This window comes from Lissotriton helveticus, chromosome 7 (genome assembly GCF_964261635.1).
Source record: "Lissotriton helveticus chromosome 7, aLisHel1.1, whole genome shotgun sequence".
NCBI lineage: Eukaryota > Metazoa > Chordata > Amphibia > Caudata > Salamandridae > Lissotriton > Lissotriton helveticus.
Genome location: NC_136068.1, coordinates 192,193,740 through 192,210,571, shown reverse-complemented (window position 1 = coordinate 192,210,571; position 16,832 = coordinate 192,193,740). Strand labels below are relative to the sequence as shown.

The window sequence follows — 16,832 nt, the reverse complement described above, 5'->3', positions numbered from 1 at the left end:
CCATTTGGTTGGTTCAAGATCAGCTTAGTCTCTTTGTTGCTGTGAAGAGCCTCTCATTGACCCAACCACAAAGGTTGCCTGCTGAGGTCCTGGATCCCCCACAATAAACAGATAAAATGCCACCTCCCATGCCAATCAAAAACTGAAAGTTGGAGATGATCATTCCATAGGATCCCCAAGGTGTCTGAAAACAAATAGGAAGAAACCCCCAAACCACTGAGATACAACCAAGAGAAGGTGAAATGCTCAGAGGAAATACTCTTGCCTGAAAGACTATCCTTTAAAATCCTTGGCGTGAAGTAGGTTAACCTGATGGTGTTGCGCACAATAATAAAGGTTACGTATCTGTCTGAAGCCTAGTTTGATGTGCGCTTCAATTTAGCCTTGTAAGGTAATTTACAATTTGCACTTTGTGCAAGAGCAGAATGTTGTCACTCCCTGAGAGGTAAGCAAATGGAGTGGGCAGCCCCTGTGCTTCATGTATGAATAAATATACTGCAAATTCTTGTCATTTATCTCTGTTCTCTTCTTCAGTTTTTGAGAACAAAACAATATTGCGAGTTTGCCTTTTGTAGTGAGTGTGTTGACAATAAATACAAACACAGTTTAGTTTCTGTGAAGAAACTGTGTTAAACTTTGCAATCTCTTGTGTAAAGTTATCAATTTCATGTTAACTGTGTCCTGTTCCTCTACACTTGCACATACTAAATCCTCATTTTCTCAAGACTCCTGTTCAGGACCAAAGAAATGAAACTGAACATCTTCCCAAACTTCTTTCTACCTCTGCTACTGTACCATGCAATAGAGCTCTATTCATTTCTCCTAAACATAAGGCAGGAGTTTTCACAAAGTAAAGTCCTAACTAAATTTCGCATTTTAGAGTGATGAACAGCTAACATTCTGAAGTGATGAAATGTGCTTCTGCACACTTTCTTCGACAGACATGCCAGTGAATGCTCCTGTAAATTAGTATACTTCCTTACTGTGCATGGATCTTATCCGTGCAAAATTCAAAGATTCTGTTTCAGACTTATGCATGGAAAGGTAGGTAGGAAACTTTTAAATACATCAATTTATTTCTGATGAACAAGCGAATTTCACATTCAATCTATGCTGATTATCTCGTATTAATTTTGACCACCCAGTGCGGCCTCCAAACACAGCTAAAACGATTGGAGATGATAGTGCTCAGAATGGACTGCCAACCAATTATACCAAAACAAAAATATTATAATTTGGAAACCGTAAGTTGAAATTTATTTGGCAGTTGGAGATAGTTTATTTAATTAGTTATGGAGCATACGTACTTAGGTGTGACCTATAGTTTATTTAACTAGTTATGGAGCATACGTACTTAGGTGTGACCTATGCTCTTAAACTTGCATTGTTATAATATTTAGAAATTATCAGGGACAGACTTAAATCTACTGTCACAGCTATTGCACGTTTTCCCCATTTATATGGGGGAGCTGCTCTTTGTCCGACATTAACAATGCTAACAATTAAGATTTATCAACCATTTTATATAAGGTAATTGTATTTAATAAGCAAGTTAGGAAGGTTTTTTAATATTGATGTAGAACATTTTTAAGAATGTTTTAAATCTACGGCTTTTGACCCCTGCCGTGCAATGATCAGACTAGAATTTGGCCTTACTCTGCTAACTATCTTAAATTACATACATATAGTTAATTATTTAAGTGATTGTCAAAATGGATCACTTAACCTTTTAAATGGTCTAATCAGCGAAGATATTGAATTACATCCTGGAGACCAACTGAAATACCTTAGCAGAAATTCCAAAGATGAGTCGCAAACTACTCAGTAAAAAGAAGATGAAGATGAATCAATGGCCTTTTGCTTTTTCTGTGTGCTGCACATAGAAACAGCAAAAACAAAAACAAGTTGAAATGAAACATTTCTCCTTAATGCGCCTGTTTAAGACCAGGTTTTTCCTGGTCTTAATTTTGGCACTGCCCAATATTTACATTGCACTTGTAAATATGGGGCAGCGTTAAAATCAATGGGTGTTGTGGTGGAACACCCACCACAAAACTCATTTACCGCCCCTTTCATGCTAAGTTTGGTGTGAATGGAGGCTTTATTTACAAGGCAGAGTTAAGCCACGTTGAGTGGCTTATCGCTGTATTGTAAATAAGGCACAGCCCATACTACCACAGAAACGTTACTAAAAGGGGTATGAATACCAAATGACCAATGCACATCAAATGTTGCTTTATTGTGCACAATCAGAAGGCAATGAAGGTGCCAAAGAGAAGGGGACCCTGAAGCATGAGAGAAAATGGTTTTCACCTGGCATTGAGCATGTATAATTTCTGTAGACAGGTTTCGCATTCTAAAGTAGGTCTAAACTTGCTCCAACAGCGATCATTTAATTATGGTTCTTGAATAGTCCTAAATTGAATAGTGCTAAATCATAAAATTTACAAACACCTAACATTTCAGGGGTGTACAAAACTGTAGCTGTGCTGTATCACCTAATTGCACACTTATGTTTATCACTCGCTCTGCCGCACCTCATATTTATCTGCAGCGATGTTCACAGGAGCATGTTTGAATCATGTCTTTGAACTTTATGCTCCTCGCCCAACATCTCCCATATAGGATACACTACATCCAACATCCTTATCAACCATGCTGTCCAAAGGGGTACCTAAAATCACAAGGCAAATCAGAATACCTCACAGTTTTGTCCAGAGAATTAAGACCTATATAAATATAAGTGGAGGTGTGGATGCGGGCCTCTTAGTGGTAGCAAGGGTGGTGTCATTGAGCCTGGCCAAGGCTGCCTGCCCCATTACCTGTTGAGCATTCTAGAGGAGGTTAGACAAGGGGGCAGAGGAGACAGCAAGTGCCACTTGTGATGTTAATATGCGATTTTAGTCAGAGGTGTGGTAACCTTTACAGTGCAAAGACGCCACAACCCAGACATGAGAGAGGCCCAGTCTTCTCTGCATTGGCTGTAGTTTTTTTAAAATCAGAGACACAAAAGGTGATGAAAGGAATGCTGGCAATAAGTCTAAACATGAGCAGTCACTCCAAGTGGCATTTCAACAAATTCTTCTTTTGCCACCTCAGTTGGGACCCAGCCATATCTAAATCAGTCTTAAACCTGCTCCAATAGGAACAGCCAACTCTGAAATGCCAGGTCCTCCATGAACCAGAACAAAAGAACCCAAGACCGGTTCACGCTGATTGGGGATCTTCAGTCAGGTGTAGCTTGGTTCCAGGGGCACAGTGAGCTAGGGGCCCACATCTGGGCATACCCTTGGCCACTTAGTGTGTTACATCAAACACACAAAAGGTGATGGGAGGAATGCTTGCAGTAAGTCTAACCAATGCAATCACTCGGGAAGCGTTCCAAATGATTGTTCTTTTGCCTACCAGGTCAACGCTGTTTGGACCCAGCCATAGGCAAATCGGCCTTGAACCTACTCCAATTGGAGTGTTCTAGCCTGAACTGCCAGGTCAGATCCTCCCTGAACCAAACACACAAGCAACCCAAGAATGATTTTGTCCTGATTTTGCTGAGAATTACTTTGAAGTGTTTCCTTTGGTTTAACTCTGTGTGGTCTCGATGTGGGAGGGGTTGTGGAAGACCCATTGCCACAGAGAGTGAAACCAGTCTCAGGCAGGCACTAGTAAAACTCATAACAGAGGTTATAGCAGGACAGAGATCAAAGTTTAATTCAATGTGTTTGTACAGGAGCTTGTCATGAGGTAGAAAAAAGACAAGGAGACAGTGTGGAAGTTGATGGATGTGGTGAAAAGGCAGCAGAAATTAAGAAAAACAAAAGGGTGGAATGATATAGAGGTAGATACAATGAGGTTGGTAGGTGGACAGCTATGAAGGCTAGATATTATAGAGTGAAAGAATGGCGGGGTGAGGCTGAGATATGAAGTAGAGAGAATAACGGAAGAGGAGAGACAGGGAAAGAAAATGAAAGAGGAAGGAGAGATTGGAAAGAAAGATTGGAGAGCAGAGAAAAGGAGCAAAGATAAGAACAGTGTTTGGAAAGTAAGAAATGTACTGGTTAGGAAAGGAGAAAAGTAGGAAGGACAGAAATAACAGAGGGATAGAGAGGAAAGACGATTTGGGAGGGAGAGGGGAGATTTGACTGTAGAGAGAAAAAGAAACATGTATGGAGAGGAGAAGCCATGGAAGTGAAACAGAAAGCAAACAAAAAAAGGAGAGGAAAAGAAAGAAAGCGGAGTGAAACATAGAAAGGAGATGAAAAAGGGAGGGAAAGAAAGAAGGAAAGGACGATAAAACATCCATAAGGGGATAGGTAGACCAAAAGGTGGCATATAAGGAGGTAGTACAAGTTGAGAGTGGCATAGTCAAGAAATAGATTTAATAGAGTAAGGGTGGAATGTGAGAGCGAACAGGGAGATTAGAGAGACTTTGTGGGAGAGAGAAGAGTAGAATGTAGGTTAAAGAGAGGAGACAGAATGAGCAAAAAGTGGAGCAGAGCAAAATCAGAGAAACAAAAGTGGTTGTGTATGGAAGAGCAAGGAGAGAAAAAACTATAATAAAGGGAGGAAGGTAGTAAGGACAAGCTAGGAGATCATGTGGAAATGGACAGCGATAAGTACAGTAGTAAGGAGGTGATAAGAGTAGCAGATAGCAAATAGAGAGGAATTATAGGAAGGATGATTAGGACACAAGATGCAGTGGCAACCACGCCCAAGGGTGCAAGGAGCACTCAGCGCCTCAATAATGGGTGTCTTTTAATGCCAACCCAGAGGTGTATGTTTTTATGTGTGGGGGGTTTCTTTTTTATACTGGTTTGATTTGAGGCCATGGCACCCTTATTATGCCACCTATTTTGGTAGCTTGCACACCGCACATGCTTATCTTCAGTGCACGAAGCCTTAGCTGCAGTGGAAGTAGCACTTTTTTTTACCGCACATAGAGGAAAAATATTACAGAGAACATTGGTCGAGGTATAAGATATTGGAGCTCTAGCGTGCACACACAAATTGCTAAAATTAGAGAGAAACATTATTGATTATCCTGCAGTGCTACAAGAGTCAAGTAGAAATTATAACTCATTTTTCACAGAAAGGGTAGAGTGACAAAGCTTGAGGTACCTATTAAAATCATAGGGAGAAGTGTTATTGAACATACTTAAGTTGCTCCTTCTTCGTATGCTTAACTTTCAGGAATCAGATGTCCCTTGAAAGCTCTTACTAAATGTTCCTCTCAGCCAGAAACAAGCACTTTAATAAAGGATATTAAAGGATCATAAAAGATAATACCACTTGATAGTGATAAGTTAAAATATCAACTATAGGAATGAATTCAATAATAATTGTCCAAAGTACTTGCCACACATTTAAAATAATAGTGAAATGAAATAATAGGTGTTTTGATGAACCATCTTTCCTTTTACAATGCCAACACATGAAATTATCTAGAGACTTAGCTTTAAAAAATGTAAAGGGTTTCCACACGCAACTGGGTAAGACAAATATATTTGATTGTATAGATTAATGAAAAGCCAATCTGAAATATTAGAAAGCCATATCTGCTGCCAGTCTTTCAATAATATCGATAAAGGGAGCTCATTATTCCAAAAATGAATTAAAAATAGTAAATATTAAGACATTAATACATGAACTATTTTAATATATTTTGATACAGTATATTCTGATGAATTCAATAAACATAAATTGAGCTCTAATTGGGAGGTTTTAGCTACGAATAAGGCATTTGAAAAAATGCTTAAAATGTACTGTTATTGCACAGCTTTATGGGAAGATTTTACCACAATAAATCTTTTTAGAACATGCAATGTTTAGTGGAAAACAGAGTCACATTGAAGAAGTACTGATCCAGTAACTTTCAGTAGTGAAGTCGTTTTAATACGATTATGTTTATTACTAGAAATTGTTAATAAAGTGGGCTTTGGAAAATTCTTATGGTGTTTGCAATGATGTACTAAACCCATTCAAGCATTATCTTTACTAATGTTTAGTGTATTATATTTAATTCTTGGTGTTTTTTATTCCATATAAAACTAGAAATAATCTTATCTATTTTTACGTAAAATGCTAATGGAAACTGTAGAGGCAGCATAGACAATATATATAACACTTGTATATCCACATAGTTTATTAAAGCTATTAATCAAAGTTAATACAATTGGACTAGAAGTGCCTGAGTTACTAATGAGCAATTGAATATCATCTGCATAAGCAGATGTTTTAGGTACTATGGCCTTCATTTATTACAAGTGTTGCATCGCTGCATGAAAGCAGTGATGCAACACTTCTCAGTGCGCCCTCCTTGCGACATGATGGATGCGTCATATTTACTGTAGAACGCATCATGTCGCAAGGAATGACATATGTCAGTATTACCGACGAATCTGTCGGAGCAAAAGTGGCGCATTGCTGGGATGTTTCTGAAAACAGATGCAACTCCAGCAATGTGTCCTTTCACATGGGGCAAGCCCCATGTGAAAAGCCCTGCATCACCCTCATGCCTGCCGTGAGGCAGGAATAAGGTTTTGACACATTGGCGTCCTTGAAGTGGTGCAGTGAAATCTTATAGATTTTACTGCGCCACTTCTATGACCCTTTCTACTGGGGGAGCACCCACCCTGTATACATTATACCTGACGCAGGTATAATGTAGAGCAGGGGTTTATGAAGTGACGCATCTGCCTGATGCATCAATTCATAAATATGGCGCATTATTTGTGCCGCTGCAGTGTCGCAAAAAGTGACACAATGGCGGCGTAAATGTGACGCAGGCCTTCATAAATAAGGCCCCATATCTTTAACACTAAGTCCTTTATCTTCTTCTGCGTTCCGAAGGAGGTAGCATAGAGGTTCAATTACAATTTGAAAAAAGATGTGACAAGATAATTTCGTTAATTGGAGCTAAAATTGCCAATTCATCTTATCTAAGGCGTTTCCTACATCAAGTGTAATTAAGCCAATAGATTAGTCAAATCAAGAATTAGATTTCAAAATAGTCTTGTACTGTTGAATGATAATCTTCCTTTAAGAAATCCCGACTGATCAGGTTTAATAGTAGAACTTAATTTTTAGTCAATCTCATCGCTAGGGTTTTCTAATAGATTTTTTCATCTAAATGTATTAAAGTCATGGGGCAGCAATTAGTTATATTTTGCAAAATCCGTATCTGGTTTAGTTAGTACAATTAGTAAAGCTTCTTTAAAAGACCCAGATACAAATCCAGGATCACTAAATTCAGTATTTTTTTTTTAAAAGATGGCATGTTAATTGAGTAGAGAAAATGTTATAAAATTCTGCCCGAATTCCATCATGGCCAGGGAATTTCCCTGTATTGAGTGCTATTATGACACTTTCAATTTCTTCAGTGGTTATAGGAGATTCTAATAGTTGTTTGTCAGCTTGAGATATTGTGGGTAACTTATAGGTTTCCAAAAATGAATCTATGATGTTAATAGTGATTTCTTGGGGGTTATTATATAAGTTAGAATAGAATTTTTCTGAAGTCATCAACAATATCTTTAGTAGATAGTAACAAATGACCAATATTTCCCAAAATTGTTTATATTTAGTTTCTATCTTTTTTACTGCAAAGGCAATTACAAAGTAACTTGCTAGATTTATTATATGTAAAATAATACTCTGCTAGTTGTTTGATATTTGCAGACTAGGTCTACTACTAAGCAATAAATTATATTCATAATATAGTATTTGTAACTCCAATGTATGCGTATTGTCACCAGAGTATATAAAGGGACATTAATGTTTGGCTATTTCATTTTCATGAACAGAAAGGATACAGTGAAACTATTTCTTTTTGTATGCCATTATAGAAATAGCTGTACCCCTTAGGGATGCTTTGAAACCATCCCAACGAGTAATAGCTTAAGTTGCATTTTCTGTATTCAAAATAAAATATTATTGTAATATGTAACATTTAATCGTTATTTTCTTTATTAAAGATTATATCTGCATTTATTCTCCAACTAGATCGAAACACAGACAAATCATCAAGTCTTAAAAACGTAGAAACCATGCCATGGTCAGAGATTCCAATTTGCTCAATCCTGAGATTAGAAATTAATTTAGATACATTTCTTGAGGTTAACAAATAGCAATATGGGAATGGTATAGATGAGATTTAGATAAGAATGTAAACTCTTGTGGAGAAGTGAAGTTTCAATTGATTAACACGCGTAATGTTCTTAAAGAAGGCTTAAAAATGGGAAAATGCTCTAGGAAGTTTATATTTAATAGAAGATATTTAACCAAGCAATGGATCTGGAATAAGGTTCAAATCTCATCTTGCAATAAAGGAACATTACCGAACTCTATAATTTCTGAAATTATATCCCTCCAAAAATGTGGGTCATCTGCAGTAGAAACCATTGTTTATCTTAACAGCTGTGGAGGAAGAAAAGTGACCAACCCATCCTTTAGCCCTAAATAAGATAATATCTTTTCATTGATATTTATTGCAGAAGAGCAGCTCCTGGACGAAATAGAGCCTGCTAAAGCCAAGAAGCTCTATCTGCATGTCAGGTATGGGACCCTGCCGCTTCACTCTTTTACAGCTAAATGTTTGTAAACCCCTGGGGCACTGGATGAGCTGGGTCCATCTTGCAATAATTCCACAGAGTCGGTAGAGCATGTCTTGTTATTCTGCCCTGCATATAAAACAAAGTAGTAGGGAAAAAGTGGATCTTACCTTTAGGCCGCAATATAGGTGTCAGAGAATATAAAGTTGCAATGAAAATTCTAAAAACTGACACAAGCCAAGGTGTAGTTTTTGCAATGTAATGGTTCTTAATGGCGATTTTGGATGCTCAGACAGAAAAAGGTTAAAGCAGCATTAGCTCTAGGTGTCAACACTTAATTGGCACTGCATTCCTCAAGACTACCCCTTTGTATTTTTTAGATCAATTTATATGAAATAGGATTTTACAATCACATGTATGTATTGGTATTGATCTGCCTACGATTTTATTCTCCTCATCTTTTTGATGAAATAATGTATCATAGTTGTATATATGCATAGTAAAGTATTTATACTATTTTATGCTCTTTAAACTCAATTTATGTATTGATTTTTTATTTATTTGTACAACCAGTGATGTGTGTTGATTATTTGTACTTTCACTGCAATTTTGCTGAAATAAAGTTAGACAGATATTTACTTCTTGAAGCAAGAAAATATATTTATGTCTGGCTAAATAATCAAGTATTTTCTTTCATTTCAGTATGTGTCTCAAACCTTTAGCACTCAGTGGTGTAATTTCTAAATTGTACCCCTTGTTTATTGTAGGCAAATAACAAACCTAGAATATCTAAAGTTTAAACTTTGTGTGATATTATGGTAGGGTCAGAAGATCAGGAGAGAAAAGACAGCCAAAAAGAACACAGAACATGTACAAGTGAACACACAGGACCCATTTGAAAAAATCTGAAACACAAAGGTATGAGCCCAAGAATAACCAATACTGCATCCCGCCTATCCAATCCAGCATCTAAGCAGGGCTTAAATGATAACAACTTCAGAAACAATTTAGCAACTTTCAAAGCTCTTCATTGTACTGAGTGTTCATAGATAAAGGATGATGTAAATCATGGAATCTACTAATTCAAATGTCTAATTAAAAGGATTTAGAAGTGTCGTTCCTTCATATTCTCATTGTGGAGAGATCGAAGAGAGCATATATACATACATACATAGTCTCTGAGTCTGGGTGTCAACGTTGTAAATGCTTTGGGAGACTTTGGGAGATTCAGTGTTTCTCTGCCAAAATCTAGGTAGATATAAATTCTATTACCTTCGCCCATCAAGGAAGGACTTTCTCTTGCCACCTACCTTAGCATAACTAGAAGTTTATGTAAAAGTACTTTAAAAATAATCTGTCTCTGTTTAGTTTGGTTTGCCATTTGGTGCAAAGGAATCCAGTGTGCCATATCAATTTCTAAATTCTCTGAAAACATTATATTAAGTAGAGCAGGTAGCATGTTTTCCAGGTATGACAAAATCTCATGGTAAATTTAAAATTCATTCATTGGAAGAACTTTAGCTGCGATTGGAAAAATTTGATCAATCATGGCTTTGATGTCTCTAATTTTAATCTCATTGTCAGAAACTATCATAGACAAACCTGCAAGGTCACTTTGAATATTTTTAACATCCATGCCATTAGCTCTGATAGCAGTGATTTTTTAAGGAATTTTACTTAACCAAGGTTCTGTTGGTTCTACCATTTTGGACTTATCTGGTGGGAGTGACATTATTTGCTTCCTCTTATTTGTATGGTTTAGCAAATATTTGATCTCCATATTTGATGTAGCCGTATGAGGCAATTATACTTTGCGAAATCCAGACCTGGTAGAGAATATTGAACATAATGAAATAATCAGTTCAAAGTATTAATTATAATATATATCACCATAAATCTATATAGTGGGGACCGAGCAAAATTTTATGTAACTCAGAGTTAGAATGCAAAGTGAATGAAAGTGAAAAAGAAATTCTTGCTTTACAGTTCAGTCTTTCCCTTCAATATCTTGTGGAAACGCACACCCAATAAAGGCCTAACAATCGGCTTCTTTATAAAAACACCACCATAAGAATGCACAGATTTAATATATAACTGTCGACTCCAATAATGCAGGTACATGCTTCCTATTATTTTAATTAATTGTTAACAGGATTGTTTTGGGTGCATCTGCTACATTTGACTAGGGCGATCAAATTTTGAAAGCTGCACCCTTCTTACAAATACAGCTGTCTCCCTGTGAGGAGAAACCTGTGGTGAGGGGTTGTGATGAGCCAGTTTTCTGTCCTCCTCTGCAGCTCTATAAAAAGAAGAGAATCCTCCAAATAACAATGCCAGCCCCCACACAGGATAGTCAGACAACTTTGCAGGTAAAAACGGTAGATATACAAAGCCACAATTGTCATCCCAGTGATCATCATCTGACAGGTGAGCAGGAGCTCTCAGTTAAGGAGCCATCTTGTGTGTGCTCACTTGTCTCAGAATTTCACTTTTGTGACAATAATTTACAATGCATGAGTATTTCCGGCCATTTTGGTAGATGTAACGACATGTACTACAGCCACTATATGCATTATAACAGACTCATGTCCACGTACTGATTATAAGTGCTCTGTTAAAAAAGCGGAGGGGCCCACACACTGAAATGGTCACATAGGCAAGACAGTGCTTAATTTGTGCAGGTGGTTGGTACCGGCACTCATTTTCAAGGACCTTCACTTATTTTGATAGCCAAACTTTGACCCAGCGCAGGAGAGGAAAAAACAGAAAAGGGGCAAAAGAAGGCAGAAGTAAAAGATAAATGTAAAAAAACAATGACAAAGGGGAGAAAAGAGGGATAAAAGGACAACCAACAAAAGTGAGATGAACAGACAGTAAGAATTGGGTGGTGGAAGAAAGAGAAATGTAGTGGAATCAGAACTATGGAATATGGCAACCTTAGCATTGGTAGCATAAGCAGTGCGCTCCTAAGAACAACATTTAAGACATTGAACTTATTATTATTATTACAAAATATTTACTGGGCAAACACCGCAATCTTTTTTTGGTGCCCCCGTACATTGTAAAATGAGAAAATCTTTCCTCCTGCATGTCATTTTGCAATGATGTCTAAAAAATAATGGTTCATTTGAGAAAGAGCTGGCTACCCCATAACTCCAAGGCAGTGATCTTCAGATTTTTTAATGCCACACCCCCTTGTGAAAAAAATCATTATGGCCCCAAGAATTACACACACATTTTTTCACAATTAATTTATAAAAAAATGGCAACTCTAAATATATTTATCAATTCAAACATTGCACTTATAAAATACAATCAAAAATATGATTGCCAACATGTTATGGGCAGCCTGCGCCTCCTGTGTTCACAGTATGACCCTTTATAAAAAAAAAGTAGGGGGGGGGGAAGGACTTTGCGGGTTCTTTTAAGCACCCTCCCAGGACATGAGTGACAAAAGACAATACTGATGGCCCATTACAGAGTGGCTCACTGCCATTGTCTTTATTTCACTAACACAGTACTGAATTCAGCATGATGCCCCCTTAGCCAGTGCCTGGAGCCCGCGGCCTTCCCCCAAGCTTCAATTTAGCCCCCTCCGTTGATGTGGTCCAACCCCAGCTTGACGTTGTCTGTTTTATGGGCCTGCAGCAGAGCTCTGAGCTCTGGTGCTGTAGTCTTCTCTGCTCATTGACCAGGGCCAATTTGACTATAGAATCATGGAGAAAGCGAGCCAGCACGGCAACCTCTAAACAACATTCTCAACCTAATGGAGGCAGGTTTGACTCTAAGGACCCAATTAAAAGGGCCCCGGAAGGGTTAGGCAAAATTATCATCCCTAATAAGATCCAATACTTGGCGGGGCACTGGAGTCACTATTTATGAGGTGTAATAATTATCATGTATTAGGTGTTTACACCCCTTATAGAGGGGCATACATTGTGGACTAGACCAAAATATTCTGGTTATATGCTGGGCATTTCTACCTGATACATTTCAGCAGGTTAGGCCTGCAATAGGTATGTTGGGAAACTTGTGGAGATGCAGACTTTCTGGCACTTTTTTTTTACTAGTGTGCAAACTTCTCAGAATCTATTTTTCCGATCCACGTGCAAATAGGGGTTTGCGCAGGGTTGGAATTGTCCATCCCACTTGCAATCAGAGACTAAGGCTCATCAATGGATATCTCAGCAAATGAGGCAGCGTAGGAAGAAGAAAAATGTCTATAACTTCCCAAGTTATTGGTAACATTCACCCCATACATTTAAATTACCTGCATTTCTTCTAGACCAGATTGGCAGATTCCTCAGTATGCATGGGGTTTTTCCATGTCAGTTGCCTAGAAGTGGTCTTTTTGATTGCCTAATGAAAACCCTTGAGTCTCATGCAAAGACTATGTCAACGAATCAGGATTGAGCAACGACATTGATAGCTATGAAGCAGGGAGGGAGAATGGTGAAGAAGTAAAGTTTTGACCAGTAGTCCTCTTTAAGGTCTCAGCTAAAATGAAACAAATCACGAGGTGGAACAATAAGACTACAATATTTGTTGACGTACAAGATGTCAGAACACATCAAACAACAATGTCTCTTTTTCAAGGCCCACCACCAAAGTAACATGTGTGTTGTACTGTTTCTGAAAGCAGACACTATCAGTAAATGTGTAGATTGCAGAAAATCTGCTTTTGAATGATTTACTGCAGACACTGCCTTGAGAATTAATTTTACCTCTGAATATTTGTTGATAAATGGATGATTACCATGTTTCACTTTTTGGAGGCTTACACTGTGCACCATGGTTCTACAGACAATTTAGTTTTCTCCACTGAGACACTGGTATTATAAATATGCTCCTAAAATCTCTACCACCCCATACACAACTGTACATTCATAGTTGACCTATGATTCTTGAAACATATCTTTAAAGAATCAATGCTATCAATATGCATTAAGATTACCTTTAAGGTGGCTCCTAGTGACCTTAGTCCAGTCGAATGACGAGCCAGCTTTAGCACTCGAAATATCCTCATGAGACGGAACACCTGCACCACCTTCCCAAGATTGCCAAGTTCATACTCACTGCCAATAGTCATATCCACCAAGAGTGTGAAGTAAATAGGTAAAACTGAACCTATGTCAATCAAGTTCAGTGGGTGTTTGAAAAACTTCTTTAGATCTGGGGCAAGGAGCAAGCGAGAAGATACCTCGAAGGTGAACCAAGAGATGCAGATGTACTCAAGAACTTGGAGGACTGGATCGTCCACCTCCTTGTCGTCTTCGTCCAGTAACTGGTATTCAGGCATGCTGTTGATGCACATTGTGGCTATGGAGATGAGCACCACACTGATAGACACAAAGCTGAAGAGTTTGCTTGGAATGGAATAGCCAGGATTTTCCATTGTAAGCCAAAGTCGTTTGCGCAAATTGCCGCAGCAGAGGTTGTCAAAATGATGAAGATCCTGGTTAATGTCTGAGATTTCATCAGGGGTGGTGTCTACTACACTACTTGCCTCGCTTTCCTCATCCCAGTTATGAAAATTGTTCTCAAATTTGCGCTCATGGTAGTGGTGACTGCAGCAAGTATCGAGGAAAAAGTCATTAATGCCCCAGTACTCAAGCTCTTGGGAGAAGGAGTACACACACAATTCCTCCATGACATGTAATTTACCCGTCTTGTAAAAATTGAGCACATAGAGGAAAAGTCCTGGGTTTCTGTCGAAATAAAACTCGCTGGCATTTATATCGTAGTCGTCGCAGATCTGAAGAATGGACTCCTCTGAATTGCAGGATACCAGGCGGCCAAGTCTTGTCTCTGGGAACTTAGAGAGAGCGTTGGAGCGGAGCTTCTTTTTCATGCCCCCAACATTAATGTTGACTACGTAATCCTGAAATTTTGGATCCCAGAAGTTTAAGATGTCACGGACCATAGTTAGCCTTGGCATTCGATAATTCTGGAAACAAAAAGCGTCTTGTATTAATTCTCAAATCAATCCAGAAGTAGCTTCCATACTGCATGCCCTACACACTGCTTGAAATGCTTTGGGACATTGGAAAAAAAAGATAGCCTCCGAAATCAGGGGCATATTACCAACAACTAGCGATAATTTTTGTCTCTAACTTGTTTAGAGACAAAAATTATCGCCGCACATCGGCGATTTTTATCGCAGATAAACCTTGCTATTAGCAAGGTTTATCGCAAATGCGATAAAAAACGGCCGCAATGCATGAATATCGCTGAAAAGTCAGCGATATTCATGCATTAGCGAGCAAATGCTCTTAGCCATGTTATCCACCTCCCATTGGATAACATGGTGAAGAACTGCTCAGGGCAGGTGTTAGCTTTTGGAGATATTCGCGCTTAGCGCGAATATCTCCAAAAGTTGGTAATAGGAGATAGCGATGTTAGCGACTGTTTCCAGTCGCTAACATCTTGGCACGCCCACTTTGCATATCATTAGTGATAAATATCACTGACATGCAAAGTGGGGCCCAAGATGCTCGCTATCTCCTACTAGCTGTCGCTAACTGGTGTTAGCGACAGCTTGGTAATAGGGAGATAATTTTATCTCCGCTTTCTTGGCTTTTAAAGCCAAAAAAGCGGAGATAAACCCCCTTGATAATATGCCCCTCAATTCTTTGTACTCCACTGACAATGTCTTGCAGAAGAGGTGAGATGCCCAATTTTACAACATCATTGGGCAACAGAACTGCAATGCGACATGAAGTGTCCAATTCACAACGCTATTGGGGAGTGTATGATTAGCCTTATTTACAAGTATTTACCCACTTTTGACATTACACTTTGTGGTTTTACTATCATAAAAAGATTTACTCACATTGATTTTAGTCTAAATAAATCTATTCCCAGAAGTGCAGAGAGAATTCGAGGAAAAGTAGACCCACAAATATACTTCTTTCTGGCTTTTCCCAAATGTTTGCCAACTCTTTGTCCCACTCTGGAAAGTATTATTGGAGATTAACTTTGATTAATTCCAGAAATAAATTCTTGTTTGGGGAGGAATATGCTGGCTTCGCTCCCCAAAAATAGTGAGTGCAGGAAGCTCTTGGAATTATAAAAGTTCAGGTACTCACTTTGCCCGAGCACTACTGAAAAGAGAAGGCACTCTACCATTAAATCTATTGCATCCTTGGTGAGAAGTACTGATTAAATAAGTGTATGTACTTAAGATAGAAAATGCTTCAAATCCTTGCAAAGTATTTACCTTCACTTGTTGTGGGCTTCAACCATGTCTTAAAAAGCTGCAAATGCTTGGTAGAAGTAGCCAATGCAGTGGCTGTATCACTGTAGACTGCCCTTCATCATGCCTGCACCTGGGTCGATTTCACGGCGTGTACCTTCAGATCACTTTCTTCCTATTAGCTCCTGATCGTGGCAACATGCATAACAAAGGTGTCTCCTTGGAGTTACATCAAATGCCAGGGATGGGAGGTACTGTCATCGTGTTATGATTTTTATTCATACTGAGAGCAAAAGTGGAAAGCCCGCTAGGGACCCATCTCAGCTCCTGGGGCCACATTTATGGGTTCTTTGCCTTAGGGCAGCGCAGCAGGCCTTGTAGCTGCACTGCTCAATGGCAAAAGAAAGGGGCAGGAATGCGCCATATCTATTAGATAAGACACATTCCTGTTCTTTTCACCTGCGCCGGTGCACACTGGGCTGCCATGCATTAATGCAGGCACACTTGCACCATGGTGCATGGGTGCCTGTGCTAGAGGGATGTTTTTTGTGGAGGAAGGGAAACCTTCCTGCACAAAAATAATCACAAGAGGCTTTTTCCTCTCCGTATATGTGTGGTGCAACATAGAAAGAGGAAAAATGAGGCGAAATGAAGATATTTATCCTTGTTGTGCCTCCCTCATGTCTCTCCAGGCGTATGTTTTTGGTGCTGCCTCAGACTTACGATTTCTCATAAATCTGGGGAAGTGTCAAATAGCCCTGAATGTTGCTGGGAACACCTCCAGCAACAACCCTGGAACGCTCCTTTCACGTGACTTTCTGCGTGAAAGGGGGCACATATCTATAAGGAAAACTGGAACTGTGACTGTGGTTTCTGAAATGTAACCCCTTAAGATGGCCCTGCTGCTGCTTTGGTGGTGAGCAATGGCTCTGGCAGGACCTTGGGGACGATCCTGATTTCCACAAGGTGAAGCAAACAACCCAGGGTGAGTCAGCAGCAACAAAGTGGCCTGGATATATGCTGGATATGTACGGGGCTGGATTTGGTTTGTGGAGTGCCGACTGTGGTTAGTTTAGCTTTATGAGCACGAA

General features: G+C 39.0%; 1 protein-coding gene across 2 annotated transcripts in view; it reads right to left on the bottom strand.

The window, feature by feature from the left end:
• The window catches only part of KCNS1 (potassium voltage-gated channel modifier subfamily S member 1), a 236,972-nt gene that overhangs the window by 96,257 nt on the left and 123,883 nt on the right, over positions 1-16,832 (bottom strand). The window contains exon 4 of one of the 2 annotated variants that reach the window (XM_078650462.1): positions 13,501-14,493. In XM_078650462.1, coding sequence (XP_078506588.1) covers positions 13,501-14,493 — 993 coding nt within the window. Of the gene's footprint in view, positions 1-13,500; positions 14,494-16,832 lie in introns of those variants that run through there. The other variant, XM_078650463.1, reaches the window with a different exon arrangement.